This window comes from Gavia stellata, chromosome 12, assembly GCF_030936135.1.
Source record: "Gavia stellata isolate bGavSte3 chromosome 12, bGavSte3.hap2, whole genome shotgun sequence".
Taxonomy (NCBI): Eukaryota; Metazoa; Chordata; class Aves; order Gaviiformes; family Gaviidae; genus Gavia; species Gavia stellata.
In genome coordinates this window covers 14,749,657-14,773,316 of record NC_082605.1, presented here as the reverse complement: position 1 = coordinate 14,773,316, position 23,660 = coordinate 14,749,657, and the positions used below count along the sequence as shown (strand labels likewise).

The following is a 23,660-nucleotide window of genomic DNA, read 5'->3' as shown; positions in this document are numbered from 1 at the left end:
TCAGCGCCCACCGCCCCCGCCAATGGCCGCGCGTCCGCCGCTGTCCACCCGCCGCTCGCAGCCAACCCGCGCCGCCCGTTGGGCCCCGCCTCCCCGCGCCTTAAAGGGGCCGCGGCCAAGGGCACCCGGCGGGCGGAGCGCGGACGGGCCGGGCCGGTGACCCCGCAGGGACCGGGAGCGGCTCCCCGGAACGCACCGGCCCCGCTCCCGCCGGGCCTGGAGGAGCCCCTCACTCCCCGACCCGACTGGGCCGGTCCCCATCACCCCCCCCAGTCAAACCAGTGCAGGTCACCTTCCCCCTCCAGCCAAACTGGCCCAGTTATCCCCCCCGAACTGGCCCAGTTTCCCCCTCATAGCCCTGAACTGGTCCAGTTCCTCCTCATCCCCCCAGATTGGCCCAGTTCCCCCCATCCTCCCCTGAACTGGTCCAGTTCCCCCCCACCCCTCCAAACTGGTCCAGTTCCCCCTCACCCCCCCCCCCCCCCCCCCAAACTGGTCCAGTTGCTCCTTATCATCCTGAACTGGTCCACTTCCCCATCCACCCTCCAATCAAACCAGCCCAGCCCCCCCTCCTGCCCCCAGACCCCCTAACCTCCCCATCACCCCTCACCAATCCATCCCAGTCCCCATTCCCCCTCCCCGACCCAACCTCTCCCCCCACACCACGGAGGATGGACACGTGCATGGCAAAGCCACCGTCACCGCTTTATTCCCCCACTGCCCGCCGCAGACCCTCAGCCACCGCCGCCACGTACGGCTCCAGCCACCGGCCCCTCCGCCGACCCGGACCTGCCAGCGCCCGCAGGAATCCCCCCATCTCGCTGGGCAGCGCGAAGGCAGGGGCTGCCTGCAGCACCGGCGGCACCGCCAGCACCAAGGCCTCTAGCCGGGCCACCACATAGCAGCCCTTGCCCGCTGCCAGCGCCGGCATGGCGCAGGACAGAGCTGCCGCGAACGCCTCACAGGGTGCTACAGTGGGGACATCATCGGGGCTGGGGCCGTGCTGGGGGCCAGGGCCACTGAAAGCTGCCCCGGCTCCCGGCACGGTTCCAGCCCTGGTGTCCCACCGGTGCGCGGCAGCCACAGCTGCCGGGGAGAGGAGGAGGACGACGGTGTCACCGTCACGCAGTGCCCGCTGGTGCTGGGCGTGCAGCCAGGGCAGTGGCCCCCACGCCGCAACCCCACTGCCACCTCCCGGTGCCACCGCCACCGTCAGCCCCAGTGGGTGCAGGGCCGCCGTCAAGGCGCACGCTGCCCTCTCTGCCGCCGGCTCCGCCGCATGCACCAGCAGTGCCCGCCGGCCTCGCAGCGGGCCTGGGGGGTACTGTCAGTGCCTGAAGCCCCCTCGGCACCCCATACCCACCCTATGGAGTAGCCGTGGTGGGAGGCAGGCTGGGACCCCCCCCATATAGGGGACCCACACCCTCACCTGTCCCCTGACCCCCTACTTATCCTAAGGGACAGCCATGGTGGGACCACTCACAATGGGGGGGCCACCCATGATGGAGGGACGTAGCCCCTGCTCTGCCCCCCAACCCCTGCAGCACCCCCCGTACCCAAGCTAAGGGACAGACACGGTGAGAAGCAGATCGAGACCACCACGAATGGGTGACGCATCCCCTACTCGGTCCCCCAATCCCCTTACCCACCCTAAGGGAGAGTCACAGTGGGAGGCAGGCTGGGAACCCCCAATACTGTTCCCACCCTCTGTTCTGTCCCCCTACTCCCCTACCCACCCTATGGGGCAGCCAGGGTGGGAAGCAAGCAGGGACCACCCCTGATGGGGGACCCCTCTCTGCTCTGACCCCTGGCCCCTGCAGGGAAGGCATGGACACCCCTGCCCCCTGCCCAGGCTCACCCCCACGCTCACCCTTGGAGCCGTAGCCAGCCCTCAGGGACTTCAGCCAGCCTGCGGGGAGAAGAGGTGGTGAGTTGGGGTCCCAGGGGGGTCCTGGGCCAGGCACGGCCCCCAGGCAGGCACTGCTCACCTTTCACATCCTCCTTCTTCAGCAGGAGCAGGAGCAGGAGGCAGGCAACGCCCAGCAGCACCCCCATCCACGCCAGTGCCCAGCGGGCACGCAGGTCTGCAGGCAAGGATCACCGCTTGCAGAGGGTCCCTGGCACCCACCAACGGTCCCTGGCGCCTGCCCGGTAGCTCCGTGGGGTGGGTGCCCTCCCTCAGCCCCACACCGTCCCCCCCCTCCCCCAGCACAGCCGGGACACTCACACTTGTGCAGAGGACAGGCCCAGAGTGCGACCCCAGTGCCGTTCTCAGGGTGCCAGATCTGTGGGGATGGGGACACGTCACACACCACCCGGTCCATGCCCGCTGCCTGCCAGCTGCCCGCACTGACCTGCCTGCACTGCCCTGCTGCCACGTCCCGCCGCAGCTCCCACTCCAGCAGCCCGGGGTGCCCGGCCGCCTGTGAAGGAGGCAGGGGGTGAGCCAGCTGTGCTGCTGGTGCCACTGCCACCGGGACACAGGGGTCCCTGCCCCTTACCGTGCTGGCGAAGCTGGCTAGGGGCCTGCAGGCACCCCGCTCCAGGGCGCACAGCGAGGCGTTCTCCCCACGCTCCCCAGACTCCAGCAGCAGGAGGTCGTCAGCACGGCCAGGCAGCGCTCCTGGGGATGTGCCAGAGGGATGGGGGGGGGGGCAGCGAGGGGAGGCCAGGGGGGGCTTACCCCCCAGCCAGACCCCCAGGCTGCCCCTGCCCTCCTGCCCCAGCAGTACTCACTGTCCCGCAGGCACTGGGTGAGCCAGACCTGCCCGCTGCTCCGCACCTGCCCCAGAGAGTGGGTTAGCAGTGCCTGGGGCTGCCCATGGGGCAGCTGTGGGGCAGAGGGGCATCCTACCTGCACGCAGAGATTGGGATGTGGACGCAGTCCCCCAAACTCCTGGGGTCCCTGCGGGCAGAAGGCATACTCCATCAGTGCCACCCGCATCCCTCCTCGTGCTCCCGGCACCCCACGGAGCCCCACTAACCTGCCCCACGGCGGGCTGCTGCAGGCCAGGCAGGGCTTGGCAGGGTGCAGCGGGTGCCGGCTGCCAGCAGGGCACCAGCTCTGCCGGGAGGTCGCAGGGGGCCAAGAGGGAGCAGCTCAGCGCCTGTCCCCCGGCGTGCAGGACCAAGCGGCTGCGTGCCCACAGCCGCTTCCAGGCCTCGGCATCTGCGGGAGCACCAGGAGAGGGGTCTCATCCCGTGCAGTGTCCCATCAGGTCCCCCTGTGTCCCGGCCACCCTGTGCCCCAGCCCGCCCCAGCTCCGCGGTGCAGGTACCATGGGAGAAGGGGCACAGGGTGGCCCGTGACGAGTCCTGCGTCTCTGGCCAGACCTGGAGGGGGGAGACAGAGAAGAGCAAAAGGATTTGGGGCGCCCACGCTGTGACCATGACCCAGCCGGCCCCCTTGGGATGCCAGACGGGGCCATGCAGTGCCCGGAGCCCCTCTGCTTTGGTGGCAGCTCTGCCACCCCTGCAGTGCCCCTCCAGGCACCCACCTGCAGGCAGAGGCAGGGCAGGACCTCGTCGGCGGGCAGGCTGTAGTTCATGGGGCCGCTCTACCACCAAGAACCAGATGTGGGTCACCCAGTGGCAAATCACCCCCCGGCAGGGTCACCCCAGCCCCTCCTGCAGTGAGGGACTCGCTCCCGGGGGACCCTCTCCCAGCGCCCTGCCTGCAACACAGACATGGCTTCCCGGGGGGTGGGGGGGCCAAGGCGGGGGGTCGGGGAAGGGGTTCATACTCACTGCAGTCACCGCACGCCCCGACCCACCAGCACCGTGGCTCTGGTTGTGGTAGAGCCTGAGGGTGTAGCTGTGCCCCGCCGCAGCCCCCTGCACCTCCACAACCACCTCCTTCAGACGCGGGGAGACCTGCAACCTGGGCACTGCGCCAGAGGCGGCTCAGGGCACCCGGCACCTGGCACTGCCCGCCCGGCACCACAGCACAGGGCATGGCACCCCGGGGGTCACCCTCTCCCCCAGCACCCACCACCCAGAGCTCCCCAGGGAACATGCACCAAGGTGGGGGGGGTCCTGGTGCTGCCGCAGCTGGCGGACACCAGCACCTACCTTGGCACTGGGGGATGGCAGCCTGTGCCGCGGGCCATGAGCAGTCTGTGGGGACAGGGGGTCAGTGGGCAGCAGGGACAGGAGCTGTCCCGGCAGGGCATGCTGGGGGCTCACCTGGCACCCGCTGCCACTGGCTCAGCCTCCGGCGGCCGCGTGAGTTGATGTACGCTGTGACGTGGAGCTCGGAGCCCAGCGGCGCCTCGAAGCACCGGAAGGTCACCCAGCCCTGGGCAGGAAAACCACCACTGCACTGCGGCGAGGCACCGGCACCGCCGGCACCCACCTCCCCAGGGCGTGGGGAACAGGACCACTGTGCCACGGAGATGCGCCGGAGCCAGCACCCACATCCCCACGCACTGCAGTGCCTGGGGACTGCCAGTGGCAGGAACACTTATCCCTGGCAGCTCGCACCTACGTACCAGGGGTCGGCCAGGCAGCGCGGGGGCCAGGGTCACCCGGACCTCCACAGCCACGCAGCGGGAGGAGGTGTACGTGTGCCCAGAGAGCAGCAGCAGCCCGGTGACGTTGGGCTGGGACGAGGAAGCCCCATCCATCAGTGACCACCGTCCCCCCTCACCGCCGTCTTCTTCCCCGGGGACGCCCGACGGCGCAGGGTGGCCGGGCTCGCCGGTGCCGGCTGGCAGGGCCAAGCGTAGGCGCGCCTCTAGGCAGGGCGAGCAGGCCGCAGGCCCGGCACAGCGCAGAGCCGGCTTCAGCTGCAGCCGAGCCAGGGCCAGCCCGCGGCCGGGCCCCGGCAGCTCCGTCCCACACAGCATATCGGTGTCTGGGGGGACACAGAGGGCAAACGTGGGTGCGGGGTCCCGTGCCCCAGGTGGGCTGGGGGCCATGGCAGTGGCGGTGGCACTTACCCAGGAGGCGGCAGGCGAGGCCCTGGGGTGAGGCGGGGGTGAGGCCGGTGGCGGTGCCGGGGTGCCCAGCGGCCCACTTGCGGGTGACGCCGACCCACCTGGGAGCAGGCCAGGGTGTCCCGCGGGGCCCCGCGCCCGCCCGCCGCCCCTGCCACCAGCAGCACCAGCAGCAGCAGCAGCCGCCGCCGCCACCCCAGCACACGCATGGCGGGGCCGGGGCCGTGGGGCGCCCCGGCCCCACACCGTCCACTCCCGACGGCCCCGCTCCCGGCTCCACGGGCCCCACCGCCGCCGCCGGCTCCCGCTTCCTGCTCCGATCCCGGACACCCGGGTCCTAGTGCGGCGCCGGCGACCGCCCCGGGGTGGGGCCTCCCCGCTCCCGCACCGACCCACGGACAGGCTCCGCGCCCCGCTGCCGCCGGGAGGGCTCGGGGCGCCGCGGGGACCAGGGCGGCCCCACGGCTCAGGCACGGGGCCCGCCCCTGCCCCACGGCGTGGGCACAGTGCCCAGGCCGGCCACCGGCAGCGGGGCGGGGGACGGGACGGGACGGGCTGCGTCCTGCTCCTGCGTCGCCTCGCCCCCCCCCCCCCCCCCCCCCCCCGGGGCTTGTGCAGCCCCCACCGCCCGCAGGGCACCGGCCGGGCGCGCGGAGCCGCGGCCGAGCCCCGGCACAGCAGAGGGACGGCGGGGCAGGGTGGAACAGCGCCTTTATTGCTCCCGCCGTCGACGAGGTTCTGCTGACAGGATGGGAGCGAGGAGCGCTGCCAGGCTGTGCCCAGCACACGGGCCCCAGGCAGGGCAGAGAGCCCCCCCCAGCCCCGCTTCTTCCAGTGCCGCCCCGGCCCTGGGCCTGCCTGTGGCGTCCCGAAGGGCCTCCCCGGCGTCCTGGCTCTCCTCCGGAGCAGGTTCCTGTGCGGAAATAAAGCTGCCCCTGCCGGGGCAGCACCTCTGCTCCCAGCGCCCCGCCGGATGCTCACCCTCGCCCCCACGGCATGTCCCCTGGCCAGGGCCAGCCCTGCGTGGGCCCCCACGGCGTACACGGCACCTCCCCAGAGCACCCCACAGGCACCCCTCCTGCCGCCACGGTCGGCAAGCTCAGCCTAGCCCCTCACCTCCGTGACAGGGCCCCTGTGCTCACCAGGGGGGCTGCACCCAGCCCCGCCAGCCCCACAGCAATGCCCAGCTCAGCCCCGGCACGGGCCCTCAGGTGCCCGCAGACACCCCAGAGGGACGGGGCGGGGGGTCATCCTCCCCGGCCCCCACCTCCAGCAGCCGGTGCAGGAGTCTCTCTGCCCTGCCCCAGCAGCGGCGGGGGGCCGGGGGGCTGCCCCGCAGGGCACCCAGCAGCCCGGGCAGCTGCCGGGGCAGGCGGTAAGTGGGCAGGGGCCGGAGGGGCCGGGGGACATCGCGGGAGCTGCAAAGCCGGCTGAAGTAGGCCAGCACCCAGCCACCGCCACGGCCCGCCGCCCTCAGCTCCCCATGCAGGCAGGCCATCGCTGCCCCAAAGATGTCGTGGGCGTCCCCAGGGACCCCGTCAGCCACCCCGACCCGCCACCGGCGGAAAAGCCGGGCGCTGCCCCGGCTCCAGAGGAGGAGGACAGTGCCGCGCTGGCGGCCCACACGGCCCCGCTGGGCGTAGAGCCAGGGCAGGGCACCTGCCCGCCCCACACCACCTGCTTCCCACAGGTCCAGGCGCACGTCACAGCCCAGCCCCGCACGCAGCCGCTCAGCCAGGGCGCACACGAGCCCCAGGTGCTCCTCTGAGTCCGGCGAGTACAGCAGCAGCACTGGGCGCCCGCCTGAGGCACCTATAGAATGGAGGGGACAATGGTGACAGCCCTGCCCTGAGCCCCCCCAGCATCCCCTGAGGACACCCCGGCATCCCCCAAGGTCACATCAGCATCCCCCAAGGGCACCCCAGCATCCAAGCACCCACCGCCCTGCACCACCACCCACCACCCCGCATCCCTCTGCAGCCCAGGGAGCTGTCACCCCCCAGCCTTCCAGCCCCATGGCCACTGTGCCCACTGTCCCCCTGTCTCGCAGCCCCCTAGGGTGTCCCTCACCGGTGGCTGGCCTCCAGGCACCACGGCAGTTGAGGAGCAGCATGGTCACCACCAGCCCCAGTGCCAGCGCCAGCGCCAGCCCCAACAGCCCAAAGTGCCTGCGGGAGACTGGAAGAGGGGGGCGGTGAGGGGGAAGCATCTGCCTGCCCCCATTGCCCCCCACAGTCCCCTGGGACCCCCGCTCACCATCAGGACAGAGCAGCTGCTTCCGAGCAAAGCGCACATCCGAGCGCCACACCTGGGGAAGGGGCTGGGTGAGGGGGGGCCAGGTTGGGGTCCCCCCCAAGGTGCAGGTGCCAGTACGGGTGTCACCTTACCAGCACGCAGCTGCCCAGGACCTGCATCGGCAGCAGCAGCGCCAGCTCCCCCGGGGCAGAGCCTTCGGGCTGAAAAGCACAAGGGCCGGCTCAGGGTGGCTCAGCGTGGCTTGGTCCCTGCCCCGCGTGCCCCCCAGCCCCATGCCGCTCACCTGCGTGACAGTGTAGAGCGGGGCCTCGGGCTCGCACTGCCCACCCTGGCGCTGGCAGAGGGCTGCGCTGAAGGCCGCAGGGATGCTGGAGATGAGGTGCAGCTGCAGCTGCAGCCCCCGGACGCTCACGGAGACATTCCAGGCAGTCTCTGCAGCCACCGGAGAGAAAGGGGGGATCATGGGATGCCCGAGGGGATGAAGGGTGCGAGGGACCCTGGGGCAGGGCTGTGCTCAGCCCAGGGGTGCCTCCCACCAATGGGGCTCACCTGGCCGGTGGGGACACTCCACGTGGCTGCTGTTCCCGTAGGAGAACTGGAAGGAGCACGGGTCAGCAGAGAGGCAGGGTGAGTTGCCATAGCCCACCTTGTCCCCCAGCCCCTTCCCAGGTGGCACCCACCCACCTGCAGGGGCTTACCTGGAAGCAGAGCTGGGGGTGCACGTCCACCTTGTCCAGCGTGTATGCCTGGTATGGGCAGACAGCGTGTCATCGTCCCCAACCCGCACAGCCCATGGGCACCCCAGCGCCCGCCCACCACCCTCAGGGGACCCTGGGGTCTGGCGAGTGCCCCAACAAGGGGCATGGCCCTGCACCCCTCTGGGCTGGTGCCCCATGGCACCCCAAAGCCAGGACCCCTCACCTGCTCCTCCTCGCTGGCAGTGGAGTTGGGGACATCATGGCAGGGCGCAGTCTCAGCCGCCACCTCCCTCCAGCACAGGGTGGCCCGGGGGCGCAGGGGGCAGCTGGCACTCAGCACCATCGCCATCTGGTCCTTGCTGCTGGAGCTGTAGTCGTGGAAGCGCACCGAGGACCACAGCTCGGGGCCGTCTGCGGAGCACTGCGTCAGCACGGCAGAGGGACAGCCAGCGGGACCCCTGGGACCCGGCTCCCCTCCCCGTGGGCACTCACAGGCAGCTGGCTGGTTGCGGAAGGGGCAGCGCTTGCTGCGCGGGCTGTCGTGGTGGGGGTAGGAGGCCTGGAGGAGCAGAGCAGGGTGGTCAGGGCAGGATGTGCCCCAACCCTCCCGCCTGCCCTCACTGCACAGGCAGAGGCATGTGGGGAGAGAGGCCAAGCAGCCGCAGGGGACAGCAATGCACCTCGATGCACAGGCAGGGCACCAGGAACTCATACGGCAGCGAGACACGGCGGCCCCCTGGCACCAGCACCTGTGGGCACGGAGGCAGCGTCAGCTGGTGGGAAGTGCGGCCCCCAGCCCGGGATGGGGGTGGCCAGGGAGGGGCCAGAGCCATTACCTGCTGGTGGAAGGGCCGGGGCAGCTCCTCACACTCCAGAGCCAGCTGGTAGCACAGCCGCACCATCAGGGCGGGGCCCTCGGGTACCCACACCTCGATGGCCCGCGCCTCGGGGACCCAGGCATGGGTGAAGACGGGCCCTGTGGAGCAGGCAGGGGTCAGCCAGCGCCGTCGTCCCCCCGGGACACCCGCGGGGTCCCTCCCAGCCTCACCGGGCGGCTCGGCAGCAATCAGGTGGCTGCGGCTGAGGGCCAAGCCTCGGTCAGGGATGGTGCGGAGGGAGACGAGGACCTGCCGCCCGCTCTCCGCCGGGAAGCAGTCGAACTGCACCTGCCACTGTGGGGAGCGGGGGGATGAGTGGGATGTGCCACCCCGGCATCCAGCCCCGTAGTGCACCCCAGACTCACCGGCGAGCTGGCTGGTGCCCGGTGCTGCCGCCACACCTGCAGCCAGCCGGCCCGGTTGGAGCCCAGCTCCAGGAAGTTGAGCTGCAGCCCACGGACGCTGCCGAGCCCTGCGAGAAACCGGCGTGGGGCACCGACACGGGTGGGAGGACGACACCCCCCCCCGCCCCGGGGGTGCCCGGCCCCGCCGCCCCTGCCCATACCTGCGGCGGGGAGGGCCAGGCGCACCCGCAGGCAGGGCTGGCAGGGCTGCGAGGGCAGGCACAGGCGGGCCCTGCTCAGCACCAGGGCAGGCGGCTTCAGCGGGGGACCGGGCCGGGCCGGGCGGCGGCAGCGGGGACGGCTCAGCGTGCTGTCGGCTGGCGGGGGGAGAGCAGAGAGGGGGCGGCCGTGCGCCGGGGGTCCCGCCTACGGCCGGCACCGGGAGCCCCGGGGACCGAGAGTCCTCGGAAGGGAGAGCCCCCGCGCACTGGGAGTCCCGGGAAGGGGGAACCCCGGGGACCGGGAGTCCTCGGAAGGGGGGAGCCCCGGGAAGGGGGAACCCTGGCGACCGGGAGCCCCGCGCCCCGGAGACCGGGAACCACCCCGCCCTCCAGGACCCGGTAGCCGCGGGCGGGGGAGCCCGGCCATCCCGCCGCCCCGGGAGCTCCGCCGCACCCGGCAGGACCCGGCAGCCCCGGGCTGGCGGAGCCCCGCGCTCGCAGCCCGGCCCCGATCCCGGCCCCGATCCCGGCCCCGCCGCTACTCACCGGTGGCCCGGCACTCCTGCAAGCAAAGAGACGGGGGTGAGCGCGGCGCCGCCCGCCCCCCGCCCCCCCCCGCCCGGCCCCCACCGCTCCCCCCGGCGCTCACGAAGTTGGCGGAGACCCGGAGGCGGGTGACGGCGGCCCCGGCCCCGGCCAACAGCAGCAGCAGCACGGCGGCAGCGGCGAGCAGCACCGGGCGCCCCATAGCCGAGCCGCCGCCGCTCCCCGCCCCGCCCCGGGCCGGCCCCGCCGCATTCCTCCGCCGGCACGTGCGGCCCCGCCGCCCCCCCCCCCCCCCCGCTGCCAGGCGGCGCTTCCTGCGGCGCAGACACGCGTGGGAGCGTGGAGGGTGCTTTATTTCCATACAGCAACAGGCGGAGGAAGGGGCCCGCACCCCAGGGACCCTCCGCGCCCCAGGGGCCACCCCAAACCAGGGGGTCCCCACCCCCCGCATGTGAGTACAGAGCCGTGGCATGGCTCAGACACGCACGTTGGTCCCCGTGGGCCCCCACCCACCAGAGCTGCGCCAGCGCTGCCCCACGGGGCCTGGCTGCGGAGCTCCAGCCCTCACAGAGCCCACCCATCCCCACTCATTTCTTCTTCTTCTCCTGCGTGCTGGTGAACCAGGAGTCCAGCAGCTTCTTGCTGTAGTAGAGCTGCCAGCCGTGCACCTGGGCGGCCACCACCACCACCAGGTACATGACGGAGACGGCCGAGAAGCCGAAGATGAAGCGGTAAGCTTTGCCGTGACGGTAGAGCTGCTGCGCCATGGGGAACATCTCCATGGCCCCGTAGATAAGGGGAGCCACGGAGAAGAGGCCAGTGCTGATCATGGAGAGCACCAGGTAGCTGATGTTGTTGCGGGGGAAGGAGAGGAGGCCCAGGAGCGAGGGCAGGATGCTGAGCAGGTAGGGGTATTCCCACTGGTAGGGCATAGCCACCTGGTCGTGGGGCAGCAGTTTGAGGTGCCCCACGCACATCTGGGCCAGCAGCAGCAGCCAGATGCCCACGTGCATGTAGATCAGCTTCTTGATCTCCGACTTGAGGGCCACGCTGGGGAGAAAGGGTGGCTGTCAGGGCCTGCCGGGGGGACGTGCCCCCCCCTCGGAGCCCCGGGGAGGCCGCCGGGGCCCCGCAGCGGCGGGACACCTACCTCATCTGGTAGTGCGAGGCCACGCGCTCCCGGTGCTGGAAGTCGCTGCCATCGGTGCCGGCGGCGCGGGGACCCCCGCGGGAGGCCATAGCACTAGCAGGAGCTGCCTGCGGAGGCACAGCGTGAGGCGGGAGCGGCCCCCCCCCCCCCGGCTCTCCCTGCGGTAGCCCCCTGCTCCCCCAGGGCAGCCCCGGCCCCGTCCGCAGCCGCAGGCTCCAGCCTTCCCGGGGACGCCCCCGGGCCTCCCTCTGCCAGTGACAGGCCCCCGTGACAGCTCCGGGACCCCCTTCCTGTGACTGCCCTGTCCCCCGGGACAGCCCCCCCAGGTGACACCCCCGGGGACCCCCCCCCCCCGCCGGCCGGGCCCGCCGCGCCCCACCTGCCAGCAGGACGCTCTGCCCCTACTTCCGGCTTATCTATGGCCGCGGCCGCCGGCTCTGACCACCTGGGCGGCCGCTCTAGGCGCCCGGAGGCTCGGCTCTATGGCCGCGGCGGCGTGCCCCCTTCTCGGCGCCGCCCCCGCGCAGGCGCAGTGCCGCCATGGCGGGCGGGGGCACCGCCGCGCGCGTGCTGGCGCGCGCGGCCCGCGGGGCGCTCGCCGCGGGGTTAGCGGGGCGCGCGGGGCACGCGCGGGGGCGCGTATTCGTGGGGGCGCGCACGCGTGTGCACAGGGAGCTGTGGCTGTGGGAGCACACGGGGCTGTGGTGGCACATGGGGGTGCACACGCGTGGGTGCACGGGGGCTTTTGGGGGCACGTGGGGGTGCACACGCGTGGGTGCAGAGAGGTTATGGGGTGCGTGTGGGTGTGGGGACACACGTGGGGTTGCATATGCGTGAACACAGAGGGGCTGGGGGAGCATAGGGGGTGCGGGGACGGGCGTGGGGGTGCACATGTGGGTGTAGAGTGGCGGTGGGTCCTGGGACACGCGTGGGGGGGCAGAGCAGTGTGCGTGAGATCAGATTTGGGGACAGACGCGTGGGGACGTGGGTCAGCCATGGGGGCGTGGAGCTGTGGGAACACGCAGGGCGGAGTGTAGGATGGGTGGCTGGGGGAGGCTGTGTCCCACCGCCGGGGGTGGGGTCCCACGCGTGTCCCCCGCCCACCCGCAGGTGGGGCCGGCCGCTGGGCCCCGAGGAGACGCTGGGGCTGCTGGAGGCCTCCGTGGTGCATCGGGAAGGTACCGGGGGTGGGGTGGGGAGATGCTACCGGGGAGGGGGGCAGCGGGGGGGCCACATGCTGACCAGGCGTCCCCTCCCCAGGAGCCCTGCTGGCGCTGAGCAAGCCCCCTGGCCTGCCCGTCCTGGGTGAGTGCGGGACGGGGGGGGTCCGGCCTGGGGTGGGGGGGTCCAGCAGGCACTGACCCCCCCTCCCCAGGGCACCCCGGGGAGCTGAGCCTGGCGGCGCTGCTGCCGGCGCTGAGACGGCGCCTGGGCCTCCCTGCCGAGCTCCACGTGGTGAAGGCTCCCGCCAGGTACGGTTGGGGGGTCCCAGGGGAGGGTTTGGGGGGGTGTCAGCCCCCCCGCCGCGGGGCTCAGAGCTGCCACGTCCTGCAGGGAGTGCTCCGGCCTCGTCCTCCTCTCTGGCTGCCACCACGCCACCGAGCAGCTCCAGCGGTTCCTCGCTGATGCCCGCTGGAGAGGCCAGTACCCGGTCACGTACCGGTGAGTCCCCAGCACCCCGTCATGCCGGTACAGGGGGATCTGTCCCCTCCTCACCCCCTCTCCCTGCAGTGCCGTCACCGTGGGGGTCCCGGTGGAGGCGGAGGGCGAGATCTGCACCGGACTGCGCTGGCAGCAGCAGGGTGACGCCGCTGTGGTAAGAGGGTGTTGGGGGCCTGGGGGTGCGGGGGTCACCCGGTGGGGTGCTGAGGGCTGTCCTGCCGCAGGTGGTGCCGGTGCTGGCCCCAGGGCGCCGCAGCCTGGCCAGGAAGGAGGTGAAGAGCACCCTGACACGCTACCGGGTGCTGGGTGCTGCGGGTGGTTGTGCCCTCCTCCAGCTCCAGCCCAGGACAGGTGCGTGGCACCCCAACACCCCCCCATACCCCCCCGCACCGGCACGGTCCCACCCTCCCCGTGCCTCCCCAGCCTTCCCAGGACAGCTCCCGGTGCACCTGACGCTGCTGCTGTGCCCAGCCCTGGGCGACCACGAGCACTCATCCCGCGTGGGCAGGGTGCTGGGGGTGCCCTTCCTCCTGCCCCCCGAGGCCGCCCCGACCCGCACACAGGTACGTGGCTGGGATGGGTGCTGGGGGGCTTAGCACGGCCCCCGGGGATGCCGCTGAGCTGTCCCCCCATTGCAGGCACTGGACAAGGAGCTGCTGTGCCGGCTGGGGCTCTCCCCGCAGCAGCTCCGCCGCCTCCCGCTCCACCTCCACCTGCAGCAGCTGGTGCTGCCCCAGGGCCCACTCTGTGCCCCCCCACCCCCCTACTTCCTGCGCACCCTGCGGCGCCTGGGCCTGCCTGGGCACCAGGAGCCCTAGAACCCATGGTGGGACCCCCACCCCAACCCGCTTCCCCTCTGCCACTCCATTAAATCCCCAACTGTTGCCAGGGTGGCTCAGTGCCTGTTTCTTTTCCTGGCGGACGCGCCCCTCCATCCCGATGGCATTGCTGGGGCCACCAGCCCCCTGTCCCGAGCAGAGCCGGTGACAGCAGCCTTCCCACCACCCCTGTGCCTGACCTGGTTCCCAGCACCAGGGCGCAGCGGTGTCACCACTGCTGTGGCTTTGTCGGGCAGACGTGACCGCAGGCAGGCGGGAGCAGAGGCGTCTTTTCCTGCCCATGCTCTACCCCCGGCAGAGGAGCTGCTGTGGCAGCCCCGGCTGCTGTCCCGGGTTCAGCCCCAGCCCTGCCCGCACCCTCCCGCACACAAAGGGGCAGAGCCGTGGTCCCTGTCACAGTCATGTTTTGCAGCCTCTGCGGGCGGTGAGCTGGGTGCCCCCACCCAGCGATGGGGTCCAGCTGGGGTGGGGGTGAGCTGGGTGCCGCTGTGTCGCCCCAGCGGGGATGGGCAGGGTGCTGCTGCCAAGCCGGTCCCTTCGTGGGTGTCTTTCAGCATCACAGCTCTTCTGTGTCCCTCTGGGAGCTGCTGTGTGCCTTCTCCCTGCGATGGGGTTCGGCTGCCGCAGGCAGGGCCACGGGGTCCAGGTGCTGGGTGCCAGCCCAGGCGGGTGCAGCACCCTGGCAGGAGGGGAGGAGGGGGCCAGCCTGGGGGTCCCCAGGGGCTGCCGGCTGGCAGGGGCTCCCCGGGGGGGTGGGACAGGCGCCCTGGCTGGGGGACGGACACTAAGGCGAGGCAGAGCTGCCTGGGGCTGTCCGAGCAGGCAGCTGAGCTGTGGCAGCCCCTGGCTCCCAGCATAGCAGCCCGGGGGCTGCAGTGGTGCTGGGGGGGCGGCGCTGGGGGGGCAGTGGCAGCTCCATTGCCTGAGAGGGGCCGGGTCCCCCCGCAGTGCTCCCGGCTGGGGGAGTGTGGCTGCCCTGCCCCAGGGGCTGGGAGGCACAGGGGGCTGGGGGGTGCCAGCCACAGCAGCGGGGGGCTTGCCCAGGGATCGGCGGTGTGCTGGCTGGGGCTTCCTCAGGGAGCAGCCTTTCACCGTCAGGTTCAGCCCCACATACAGAGGCACCGGCACGGCCACCTGCAGGAGGACAGAGCAGGGAGTGAGGGCTCAGGGTGCCCAGGGAGTGCTGGCCCCACAGCCCCTCCAGCCCACCTCCTTGTAGATGAGCTCAAAGGCGCCGGTGGGGCAAGTGGGGTTGTCCCTGCGGTCGATGACCACACGCAGCGTGTCCCGCTGGACGCCAGCACACAGACGGCTGGTCACCGCCGAGGAGGGGGCCATGGTGGGGCTGGCGTTGATCTCCAGCAGCCAGGGCTGGAAGTCCTCTCCAAAGATAAAGTCAGCCCCGTAGAGCTCGAAGCTGCCCTTGCGGGACCCTACCAGGTCCTGGGCACTGCGCAGGGCACCCACCACCGCTGCCTTCATGCCGGGCACCATTATCTGGTGCCAGGCATCTGCCTGCCCCACCTGTGCCAGGTACGCCTGGAGCTGTTGGCAGGACCAAGTCTGGTCAGGGGGCAGCTGGGGGTGCCGACCCCGTATGGGCCTGCACTGCTTCTGGATGGAGACATTGCAGAGGTGCCGAGCGCTGGGGTGGAGAGAGCAGGGTCAGGTCCGTGGGGTGCCAGTGGGTACTGGGGGCTAGCATGGGGGGCACTCACGGGTCCAGGCGGCGTAGGGAGAAGGATCGGGAGCAGAAGCGCAGGTAGCTCTCGCGGTAAAACCAGATGGTCAGTGGGTTCCAGTCGGTCACCAGGAACCATTGCCGGACATCGAATTTGGTGCCAAAGATGAGCAGTGGCCGCTCCACGTACTTCTGCACCACCCACTTGTCTGCCCGTGTCAAGGGTGCTGCGCAGTCCCCTGCCAGCTGCAGCACCTCCTCCAGCCGCGCCGTGCAGACGATGCCTGGGGGACACAGTGACAGTGGGACCCCTCCTTGGCAGGGAGCCTGTGCCCCCCGCCCTTCCCCTGGCCTTACCCCTGCCGCGGGATTTGGCACCAGGTTTGAGGATCCAGACGTTGTGGTTGCCCTCCATGCCGAGCTGGGGCAGCCGCCCTGCCAGGCGCTGCAGCAGGGCCCGGCACCGGTCCTGCTGTGCTCTGCTTAGCGCCAGCCCGGCCCCCTCGCTGTGGGGGGACACGGGGGGCTCAGTGCTGGCCCTGCCATGGTGTCCCCCCCCAGTCCTGCTCAGCACTCACTGTATCACACGGTAGTAGTCCCGCAGGAAGCGGTCCCAGTCAGTGCGGCAGGGTGGGGGGTCCCCGTCGATGTCCTGGTGCCCCAGGCTGCCCAGGTGCTGCTCGCAGACCTGCAGGGCCTCCTCCACCAGCTGGGGGGACAGGGGGGGGCCCAGCCCCGCTGTGGATGGCATGGGGTGAGGGACATGGCACCGGGGGACCCACTGTGCCACTCTTGGGGCCATGGCACAGAGCCTCCCTGTGGGACAGGTGGCTTTGAGTGCACGGGGGTGGGTGGGTGGGGGCAGAGCACCCACAGGGTGGGCTGGCGGTAGGGAGTGGGGTGTCCCGAGCCACAGCCCTGAGCCGAGGCTCAGCCCAAGGTTCAGCCCCCAGGCACATTTCTGACCCCGAACTCCCTGTCCCCCTCCTCCCAGGCCAGGATCCACATGCTCACCTGGCCCCTCACCAGATTTCGGGGGCTGCTCTGTCCCCACCAGCACATCCCCAGTCCTCTCCAGGGCCACTTTGAGCAGGCTGCGAGCTGCTGTCAGGCAGAAATCCTCTGCAAGGAGGGCATTGTCCCTGCCCAGTCCAAGCAGAACATGGGGGGGAGTACTGGGAGGACAGGAGGGCAACAGCCCCGGGTTGTCATGCCAGCCCCGAGCTCACCGATGAAGGCTTGCCGCTCGTCTGCAGCGCCCAGCCGGTAGCACCGGGGGAAGAAGGTGTCAGGGTCGGCTTGGTCGAACCAGGGCAGGTTTCGCAGGTTGAGGCAGAGCCCCTCCTGTTTAGAGAAGGGTGGCAGCCCATGGTGGCCCCCCCACCCCCACCCCTGCTGTGTTCCCTCCCCTCCCCGGGTGTTCTAGGGTCCCACCTTCGTGGTGAAGGCACCCACCCCGGCGTAGTGGTTCACCACCTGGTCCTGCCGCAGCAGCCGGCAGTCAACAGCACTGCAGCGGTTGGTCCAGATGAAGTATGGCATCTGGTCCTGCACCAGGCGAGACTGGGGGTGGGGAAGAGCTGGGGTGAGGCATGGACCCCCCCATCCCACCCTCACCCCCTGCCCCAGGCTTGTGCCTTGCACCTGGGGGTCCTGGGGTAAGGGGTGCCGGGGCAGAGCTCAGCCCTAGCCCTCTCAGCTAACCATGAGGTTGTGGATGCCATCAGGGTCCTCATCCCACTGCTCTTCCTCCGCCTCATCGGGTGGCCATGGAGAACGCAGGGGCTCTGGGGTCCCCAGGGAAGGCCGTGCCCCACAGCATGCCAACTCTGGCTGCGTGTCCAGCACTGGCTCCCCCTGCTCAGCACCATCACTTCCCTCCTCCTCCTGCAGCTGCTTCTCCTGGGTGCCATGATGCTGCTCCGGCCGGCTGCCCACCCTGCCCACGCTGGGGAACTTCCTCTCCACCCAGCCCCGGGCTCGCAGCAGGCTGCGGATGATGGGGTAGGGGCCCTGCACCGTGAAGATCTTCTTCTCCTGGGGAGGGACCCGAGAACTCAGCCTGCCCCACCCCTGGTCCCTCCAGCTCAGCTCTCACCCCTGAGCCATAAATGCAACAAATGCAAGTGCATGGCACGTTGGGGGGGTTGTGAAATCAGGCCCCTCACCTTGATGGCCCTCTCCACATGCAGCCTGGCCCTCTTGAGCAGCTCACGGTCCAGCAAGTGGTAGCGGCAGCCGCGGTGGCCGGTGCCACCTGCCCTGCGAGGACAGCCCCTGGTGACCCCACGTCCCCAGCCCCGCGGGGTGGGCAGGGAGGGGGAGAAGGCTCCTACCTGCCTGCCTCTGCCTGACCAAGCCGGGGGTCCCTGACACAGCGTTCGCCGACCTGCCGAGCCACATGCTGGTGCCCTGTGTTCCTCCTGAGAGGACCCGCTCCCCCGCCGTGCCTTCGTCCCCAGCCTGGCAGGCCAGGGGACAGCCGGGACGTCTCCTGCTCTGGCAGTAGCACCCCCAGCCGAGCGCTGCCCCCGGCCAAGGGGGCTGTGTGCCCACGGTGCTGCTCTCTCTGCCACACCGTCCCACAGTGGCGGCACTGTCCCACAGTGGCCTGAGGGCGAGGGGAGCTGCAGGTGGCTCTGCCTCCCCCAGGAACCAAGCATGTCTCCTGTTCCCTTGCCCTGCTGGGGGCTGAGGTGGGGCTCCAGCACTGGACGCAGCCCCCCAACCCCAGCACCGCTGTGATGGCAGAGCCCCAGGCCTGCCCTCCACCCTGGCCTGCCCTCCACCGCCCCAAAGCAGGGACAAACATGAGACCCCCAGTGCCTGCGTGCAGCCCCCCTGTGCCCACACCCCCCTGCCCACACCCCCCCCAGCTCCCCTGCACGGGCTCCCCACTCAAACCTCTCAGCCCCCCCCAAACCCTTTTGTGCCCCACACCCAGTGACACCCCCCCCAGCTCCCCTTGGTGCCCACCAGCCCCCCTTCAAACCCTTCCATAGTTGCCCCAAACACCCCCCGCACCCCTCCCTTCGCCCCCCCCACTGCTGCCCGCACCGTCAGGGCCGCCCCCACTGTTTGCCGTTGCCATGGCGCCCCGCCAGGCCCCGCCCCCCTCCCGCCAGGCCCCGCCCCCCTCCCGCCAGTGCCGCAGGTCCCGCCGGTGCGGAAGGAGGGAGGAGACGGTGGCTACAGCAAACGAGACCGTTTAAAAAACGAGACGAGACGAGACAGCGGCAGCGACCGGGGACGCTCTGCCGCAAGCGGGGGCTGCTCCCAGCATGGCCGCCCGGCCTGGCAAGGGGCAGGCGGGGCCCGGCCCAGCCATCCGCAGGGGGAGCGGGAGCAGGCGCAGGCACGGTGCCCGGCGGGCACAAGCGTTGGGGAGCCACGGGGTCCTGCGCCACGGCCTAAAACTGAAAGGTGAAAAGAGAAGACATGCGGCCGTCAGTCCCTGCCTGCGGGCACTCCTCCAGCCCTTGCCCACCCTCCCTGTCACCGGGGACGGAGGCCGAGGGTGGCCACCGCTCACAGAGATCCACACTCAGCTTCTCCCGCTGCTTTGCCTGGAGAGTGCACAACCCATCGCAGCAGCCACTGGAAGGGCCCTGGCCATCCGCCCCCCATCCCTGAGAGGTTCCCTGGGCAGAGCGCCCCAACCGTCCCCACAGATGGGCTCTGAGCACGAGGGCCACAGTGGGCTGGAGCCCCCACCCCACTCCCAAAATAAGGGACCCGTCTCCTCCTGGTTCAGAGCCTCACATTCTTGAGGAACTCCTCTGCCACGATGCGGGCCCTGGCGTTGACAGAGAGCTTCATCTCACTGATCTCCTTGTCGATCTCCTCCATGAAATGGATGACAAAGTCCACCAGCTTGTGCTTGTACATCTGCTCCGTGTGGAAGTTTGTGATCAAGAAGCTGATGTCATAGCCCTGGGGAAAAGAGAAGCGCCCTGGGGATGAGCACCCAGGCCACCGACCACACGACCTCGCATCCCAGTTCCACACTGGAGACCTCCCCAGCACCAGGAGCAGAGCTGGCAGCTGCTCTGCCCTGTCCCTGCCACCTCACCTCCACGGGCTTCCTGCGCAGGATGAAGAAGTTCTCGGCCCTCATCATCATGAAGCGCATGAATTTGTGGCACAAGATCTTCTCGATCTCATCGGCCTAGGGAGAGGAAAGGGAAGTGAAGCTTCCCCTGCACCAGGCATGAGCTGCCAGCCTGCTGACTGCACCTCCCACCTCACCTGCTTCACTGCGATGCTGACGCGTACGGAGTTAATGGAGCCTTCGATGAGGACCTTCTCCTTCTCGTTCCTGCTGATGATCACCGGCTGCAACAGCAGCTCTTTGCTGCTCCTGTGAGCAGAGGAAGGGCAGGACTGACTCAGACTTACTGGTCAGAAATGGGGATGGGGATCTGCAGGGATCACAGACATGTTGAGGTTTTGCTTCATGCTGCTACATGATGCTTTCTGCCTTCTGGAGGTGTCCATCCCCAAGGCAGACCCCAAGCTAGATCCCCCCGCTCCCTGCGGTTCCTCGGCTCCCTGCTGGCACCAGCCCTGTGACTAAGGGGCGGCAGCCGGTGGGTGTGGAGGCCCGCCTGGCTGCACCGGGGCTGCCCTGCCCCCTCCCGCCAGTGCTGAGCAGAGGCAGCAGTGCTACAGGGAAGCTCCTTTGCCGGTTGCCCAGCGAACCGGCAGGGACCAGCAGCACCGCGGCAGGGACCGGCCAGGGGCCCCCAGGGCAGGCAGCCCAGCCGGAGCAGGGCTCTACCGGTACCCCCCACCCCCTTACCTGACTTCCACCTCGGGCTTGTTGTGCCGCTCCACCACCTGCGAGGAGAAGTTCTCCAGGCACAGCGCGGCCTGCAGCGTGGCGCGCACCGCATTCAGGTACGGGCGCAGCGTGGCGGTCTGCGGGAACACGGCGGCGTCAGACCCCGGGCCGGGCCCGGACCCCGCCGCCTGCCCCTAGACCCGCAGACCCCCGGCTCCGCTCATGCCGCCACCGCCGCCGCCGCCGCCCCTCATCCCCGCCCTCCGACACCCCGGCCCGGCCCGGCGCCCCTCGCCCTACCATGGTGGCGGCTGCTGTCCGGTCCCGGCAGGCGGAAGTGGCCGGTCCCCTCTTCCGGGATGCGCTGGAACTCCCACTGCGGCGGGAGGGGGGGGGGCGGGAGGCTCCCGCCCCGCTTCCAGGACTCGGGAGGCGGCGGAGAGGCCTCACCGCGGCACAGAGCGGTGATACGACGTCGCTGAAGAGCGAGCGCCGCGGCGGTGACCCGCGGAGGCGGCGGCGGGATTCTGCGCCCCCTCTCCCCCCCCCGCGCCCTGCGACGCTTAGTACGCTCCTGTCATCGCTTCCATATTAGGGAAGGGAGATAGAGGGCGAGTCGGGCCAATGAGCAGTGGGCGCTGGGCGCGGCTGGACCAATGGGGAAGCGCGGGGCGGGGCGCCCGCCGCCTACGGGGGCCGGAAGGGGCAAGTGGCCTAGGCCCGGCCCGGCCTCGCGGCGCTCCCGCCGCCCCCGCCTCGCGGCGCCGCCTGCCCGCCCGCGGCACCCACTGACCCACCGGCGCCCCTCCGCCCTCCGGGCCTCTCGCGGCCTCCTCAGCGCCCCGGTGCAGAGCCCCCCCGGTGCCCCTCAGCGTCCCGGTGCCGCCCCCCGCCTTGTTCCCCTCAGCGCCCCGGTGATCCCTCCCCCGGTTCCCCTCAGCGCCCCGGTGCCCCCCGGTTCCCCGTAGCCCCCTCCCCCCGCTCCCTTTCCTCTCAGCTTACCCTGTCCCCGGTTCCCCCACAACCCCCCGGTTTCCCCATAGCACTCCGTGCCCCCTCGGTTCCCCCATAGCCCCCCGGTGCCCCGCGGTGCCCGGTCCCTGCCGCCATGAGCGAGCTGAAGGACTGTCCGCTGCAGTTCCACGACTTCAAGTCGGTGGACCACGTGAAGGTGTGCCCTCGGTACACAGCCGTGCTGGCCCGCTCCGAGGACGACGGCATTGGCATCGAGGAGCTGGACACCCTGCAGCTGGAGCTGGAGACGCTGCTCTCCTCCGCCAGCCGCCGCCTCCGCGTCCTGGAGGCCGAGACCCAGGTGCCAGGACCACAGCCGTAGGGTGGCTTCCCATCCCGCTTCTTCCCGCCGAGGAGCTGCCTCCGGTCCATCCCTGCCCACATCTGCAGAACCTGACAAGGCATCACTCTCTTCCAGATCCTGACGGACTGGCAGGACAAGAAGGGCGACCGGCGGTTCCTGAAGCTGAGCAAGGACCATGATGTGGGCACCTCTGTCAAGCATGGGAAGCCCAAGAAGCAGAAGCTGGAGGGCAAAGGGGGCCACGGGACTGGGCCTGGCCCTGGCCGGCCCAAGTCCAAGAACCTGCAGCCCAAGATCCAGGAATACGAGTTCCAGGATGATCCCATTGATGTGCCTCGCATTCCCAAAAACGATGCTCCTAACAGGTGTGTGGGTGTTGCGGGGCATTGGGATCATCCATCTCCTTCCTTGCAGCACCCGACACGAAGGCTGCCTCCAGCCTGAGGGAAGAGGTGCCCGGGGGGAAGGGGGTGTGTGTTTCAGCTCCCGCAGGCTCCCCTCCAGCTCTCCCTCACAGTTCATCCATCCTTGCAGATTCTGGGCATCAGTGGAGCCGTACTGTGCTGATCTCACCAACGAGGAGGTCAGAGTCCTGGAGGAGCTACTCAAGCCACCAGAGGACGAGGCTGAGCATTACAAGGTGAAAAACTCCCGAGCCCACCTGGTGCCCCCCTCGCCCTGTCCCCTACTCACAGCCCTCAGCCTCTCCGTCCCCTCCCACGCCTCACAGCGAGCATTCCTGCCTGGGGATGATGCCGTGGCACGGAGTGGGAGGTGGGAGGCGAGGCGGGGGGCTCTGGGAGCTGTGCTGAGCCCTGCTCTCGCAGATCCCGCCCCTGGGGAAGCATTACTCCCAGCGTTGGGCCCAGGAGGACTTGCTGGAGGAGCAGAAGGATGGAGCCCGGGTGGCGGCCGCTGCTGACAAGAAAAAAGGTGTCCTGGGGCCACTGACCGAGCTGGACACCAAAGGTACTTCCATCCCCACCTGCCTTCGTGGTGTAATGGGTCCAGGGGGACCGCGAGCACCTGCACCCAGCGGAGCTGAGCCCTGACCCCTTGCCCCGCACCCCTGGGGTAGAGGCTGCCCTGTCCTGCTGCTCACCTCTGTGTGTTTGGCGTTTTTTTTCTCCCTCCTCTTTTTTCCAGACGTCGATGCCCTGCTGAAGAAGTCGGAGGCCCAGCACGAGCAGCCGGAGGATGGGTGTCCCTTCGGACCCCTAACGCAGCGTCTCCTGCAGGCACTCGTGGAGGTGAGGGGGCTCTGTGGGGCAGAGCTGTGACCTGGCGCCGTGGGGTAGCGTTGCCACAGCCCAGCACACTGACCCTTCCCTCGTGCTCCCATTGCTAGGAGAACATCATTTCCCCCGTCGAGGACTCCCCCATTCCCGAGATTGCTGGCAAGGACTCGGGAGCTGACGGCGCTGGCACATCTCCTCGCAGCCAGAACAAGCCCTTCAGGTGAGCAGCTGAGTTGGCCCTGGAGCTCGGTGTTGCCCGCGGGGACGGCGAATGCGCCGGTGGCTTCCCTGCCCTGGCGAGTCAGGGGGAGCAAAGGGCGGGTGGTGGGCAGCGGCCCCTCTCTGCCCCGGCAGTGTCCCCCACACCAAGTCGCTGGAGGGGCGGATCAAGGAGGAGCTGGTGGCCCAGGGCCTGCTGGAGTCGGAGGACCGGCCGGCTGAGGACTCGGAGGATGAGGTGTTGGCTGAGCTCCGCAAGAGGCAGGCCGAGCTGAAGGCCCTCAGCGCGCATAACCGCGCCAAGAAACACGAGCTGCTGCGGTGAGCATGGGCAGGGATGGGTGCGGGCAGGAGGCTGCCCAGCGGGGCCTGACACCCCCCCGTGTGTCCCGCCCAGGCTGGCCAAGGAGGAGCTGCACCGGCAGGAGCTACGGCAGCGTGTCCGCATGGCCGACAACGAGGTGATGGATGCCTTCCGCAAGATCATGGCCGCCCGGCAGAAGAAGCGCACGCCCACCAAGAAGGAGAAGGACCAGGCCTGGAAGACCCTGAAGGAGCGGGAGAGCATCCTCAAGCTGCTAGATGGGTAGCAGGGACCGAGGACCCCCCTCTGCCGTGGACCTTGGCAGCCAGGGGCAGTGGCCGTGGCCCTGTCACCCACAGGGTGCCGGCATGCCTGCGCCCTGCCTGCGTTCGCACTGCTGGTGTGGGATGGAGGGGGCGCAGCCCCCCTGCGCACCCTGTGTCTGCTCAGCCTCCCTGCCCGCGTGACGGGTCCCGGCTGCTGTCCCCTCGCTGTCCCCTGCCTCCACAGGGCTGTCACCGAACCAGGCCGGGGACCCCGGGGAGGTGCGGGGCTCCCTCCTGGGAACAGCCCTCCCTGGCCAGCG

At 70.4% G+C, this 23,660-nt stretch overlaps 6 protein-coding genes across 6 annotated transcripts; 2 read left to right on the top strand and 4 right to left on the bottom strand.

Moving 5' to 3' along the window:
* Positions 1-706: 706 nt before the first annotated feature.
* Positions 707-10,082, bottom strand: IL17RE (interleukin 17 receptor E). Its single transcript, XM_059823482.1, is given in 34 exon segments — positions 707-1,314; positions 1,871-1,909; positions 1,989-2,117; positions 2,228-2,285; positions 2,355-2,423; positions 2,502-2,623; positions 2,737-2,782; positions 2,855-2,905; positions 2,985-3,169; positions 3,279-3,333; positions 3,498-3,557; positions 3,748-3,887; positions 4,072-4,116; positions 4,186-4,297; positions 4,491-4,855; positions 4,941-4,962; positions 5,039-5,205; positions 5,208-5,367; positions 6,205-6,749; positions 7,008-7,115; positions 7,194-7,245; positions 7,325-7,393; positions 7,477-7,625; positions 7,743-7,788; positions 7,892-7,939; positions 8,115-8,302; positions 8,384-8,450; positions 8,572-8,640; positions 8,728-8,867; positions 8,940-9,063; positions 9,135-9,241; positions 9,335-9,490; positions 9,881-9,896; positions 9,984-10,082. Coding segments are annotated over 34 exon segments (4,416 nt in total).
* A 188-nt stretch (positions 10,083-10,270) lies between these two features.
* JAGN1 (jagunal homolog 1) lies at positions 10,271-11,127 on the bottom strand. The gene is made up of 2 exons (XM_059823367.1): positions 11,031-11,127; positions 10,271-10,930 (listed from the first exon to the last, which is right to left on the bottom strand). The coding sequence occupies exons 1-2, from the start codon at positions 11,117-11,119 to the stop codon at positions 10,468-10,470; spliced, it is 552 nt and encodes a 183-aa protein (XP_059679350.1). The 5' UTR covers positions 11,120-11,127; the 3' UTR covers positions 10,271-10,467.
* A 443-nt stretch (positions 11,128-11,570) lies between these two features.
* RPUSD3 (RNA pseudouridine synthase D3) lies at positions 11,571-13,524 on the top strand. The gene is made up of 9 exons (XM_059823375.1): positions 11,571-11,635; positions 12,141-12,208; positions 12,291-12,335; positions 12,406-12,502; positions 12,585-12,692; positions 12,762-12,846; positions 12,917-13,043; positions 13,116-13,255; positions 13,331-13,524. The coding sequence occupies exons 1-9, from the start codon at positions 11,571-11,573 to the stop codon at positions 13,508-13,510; spliced, it is 915 nt and encodes a 304-aa protein (XP_059679358.1). The 3' UTR covers positions 13,511-13,524.
* A 563-nt stretch (positions 13,525-14,087) lies between these two features.
* Positions 14,088-17,615, bottom strand: TTLL3 (tubulin tyrosine ligase like 3). The gene is made up of 13 exons (XM_059823480.1): positions 17,549-17,615; positions 17,381-17,469; positions 17,061-17,249; positions 16,917-16,967; positions 16,647-16,775; positions 16,442-16,556; positions 16,227-16,334; positions 15,791-15,950; positions 15,570-15,718; positions 15,250-15,496; positions 14,741-15,176; positions 14,531-14,665; positions 14,088-14,210 (listed from the first exon to the last, which is right to left on the bottom strand). The coding sequence occupies exons 1-13, from the start codon at positions 17,613-17,615 to the stop codon at positions 14,088-14,090; spliced, it is 1,998 nt and encodes a 665-aa protein (XP_059679463.1).
* A 924-nt stretch (positions 17,616-18,539) lies between these two features.
* On the bottom strand, positions 18,540-20,325 carry ARPC4 (actin related protein 2/3 complex subunit 4). The gene is made up of 6 exons (XM_059823008.1): positions 20,296-20,325; positions 20,014-20,132; positions 19,461-19,572; positions 19,285-19,380; positions 18,975-19,145; positions 18,540-18,628 (listed from the first exon to the last, which is right to left on the bottom strand). The coding sequence occupies exons 1-6, from the start codon at positions 20,296-20,298 to the stop codon at positions 18,623-18,625; spliced, it is 507 nt and encodes a 168-aa protein (XP_059678991.1). The 5' UTR covers positions 20,299-20,325; the 3' UTR covers positions 18,540-18,622.
* Positions 20,326-21,083: 758 nt separating this feature from the next.
* On the top strand, positions 21,084-23,366 carry TADA3 (transcriptional adaptor 3). The gene is made up of 8 exons (XM_059823278.1): positions 21,084-21,310; positions 21,428-21,678; positions 21,848-21,953; positions 22,141-22,282; positions 22,460-22,563; positions 22,662-22,771; positions 22,906-23,091; positions 23,168-23,366. Exons 1-8 carry the CDS (start codon positions 21,104-21,106, stop codon positions 23,358-23,360), a joined length of 1,299 nt encoding a protein of 432 aa, XP_059679261.1. The 5' UTR covers positions 21,084-21,103; the 3' UTR covers positions 23,361-23,366.
* Positions 23,367-23,660: the final 294 nt, after the last annotated feature.

Excerpts from the sequence above, each read along its gene's own strand:
- RPUSD3 (XM_059823375.1), top strand. The coding sequence starts at position 11,571 with ATGGCGGGCGGGGGCACCGCCGCGCGCGTGCTGGCGCGCGCGGCCCGC. Across the intron at positions 12,503-12,584 it reads GTGGTGAAGGCTCCCGCCAG|GGAGTGCTCCGGCCTCGTCC; the intron begins GTACGGTTGGGG and ends CACGTCCTGCAG. Across the intron at positions 12,693-12,761 it reads CAGTACCCGGTCACGTACCG|TGCCGTCACCGTGGGGGTCC; the intron begins GTGAGTCCCCAG and ends CTCTCCCTGCAG.
- ARPC4 (XM_059823008.1), bottom strand. Across the intron at positions 19,573-20,013 it reads AAGCCCGAGGTGGAAGTCAG|GAGCAGCAAAGAGCTGCTGT; the intron begins GTAAGGGGGTGG and ends CTCTGCTCACAG. Across the intron at positions 19,146-19,284 it reads TGCGCAGGAAGCCCGTGGAG|GGCTATGACATCAGCTTCTT; the intron begins GTGAGGTGGCAG and ends TCTTTTCCCCAG.
- TADA3 (XM_059823278.1), top strand. The coding sequence starts at position 21,104 with ATGAGCGAGCTGAAGGACTGTCCGCTGCAGTTCCACGACTTCAAGTCG. Across the intron at positions 21,311-21,427 it reads TCCTGGAGGCCGAGACCCAG|ATCCTGACGGACTGGCAGGA; the intron begins GTGCCAGGACCA and ends ACTCTCTTCCAG. Across the intron at positions 22,772-22,905 it reads AGCCAGAACAAGCCCTTCAG|TGTCCCCCACACCAAGTCGC; the intron begins GTGAGCAGCTGA and ends CTGCCCCGGCAG.
- TTLL3 (XM_059823480.1), bottom strand. The coding sequence starts at position 17,615 with ATGTGGCTCGGCAGGTCGGCGAACGCTGTGTCAGGGACCCCCGGCTTG. Across the intron at positions 16,968-17,060 it reads GTGCTGAGCAGGGGGAGCCA|GCGGAGGAAGAGCAGTGGGA; the intron begins GTGCTGGACACG and ends CCACCCGATGAG. Across the intron at positions 16,776-16,916 it reads ATGGCATCCACAACCTCATG|TCTCGCCTGGTGCAGGACCA; the intron begins GTTAGCTGAGAG and ends CCCCACCCCCAG.
- JAGN1 (XM_059823367.1), bottom strand. The coding sequence starts at position 11,119 with ATGGCCTCCCGCGGGGGTCCCCGCGCCGCCGGCACCGATGGCAGCGAC. Across the intron at positions 10,931-11,030 it reads GCCTCGCACTACCAGATGAG|CGTGGCCCTCAAGTCGGAGA; the intron begins GTAGGTGTCCCG and ends CTTTCTCCCCAG.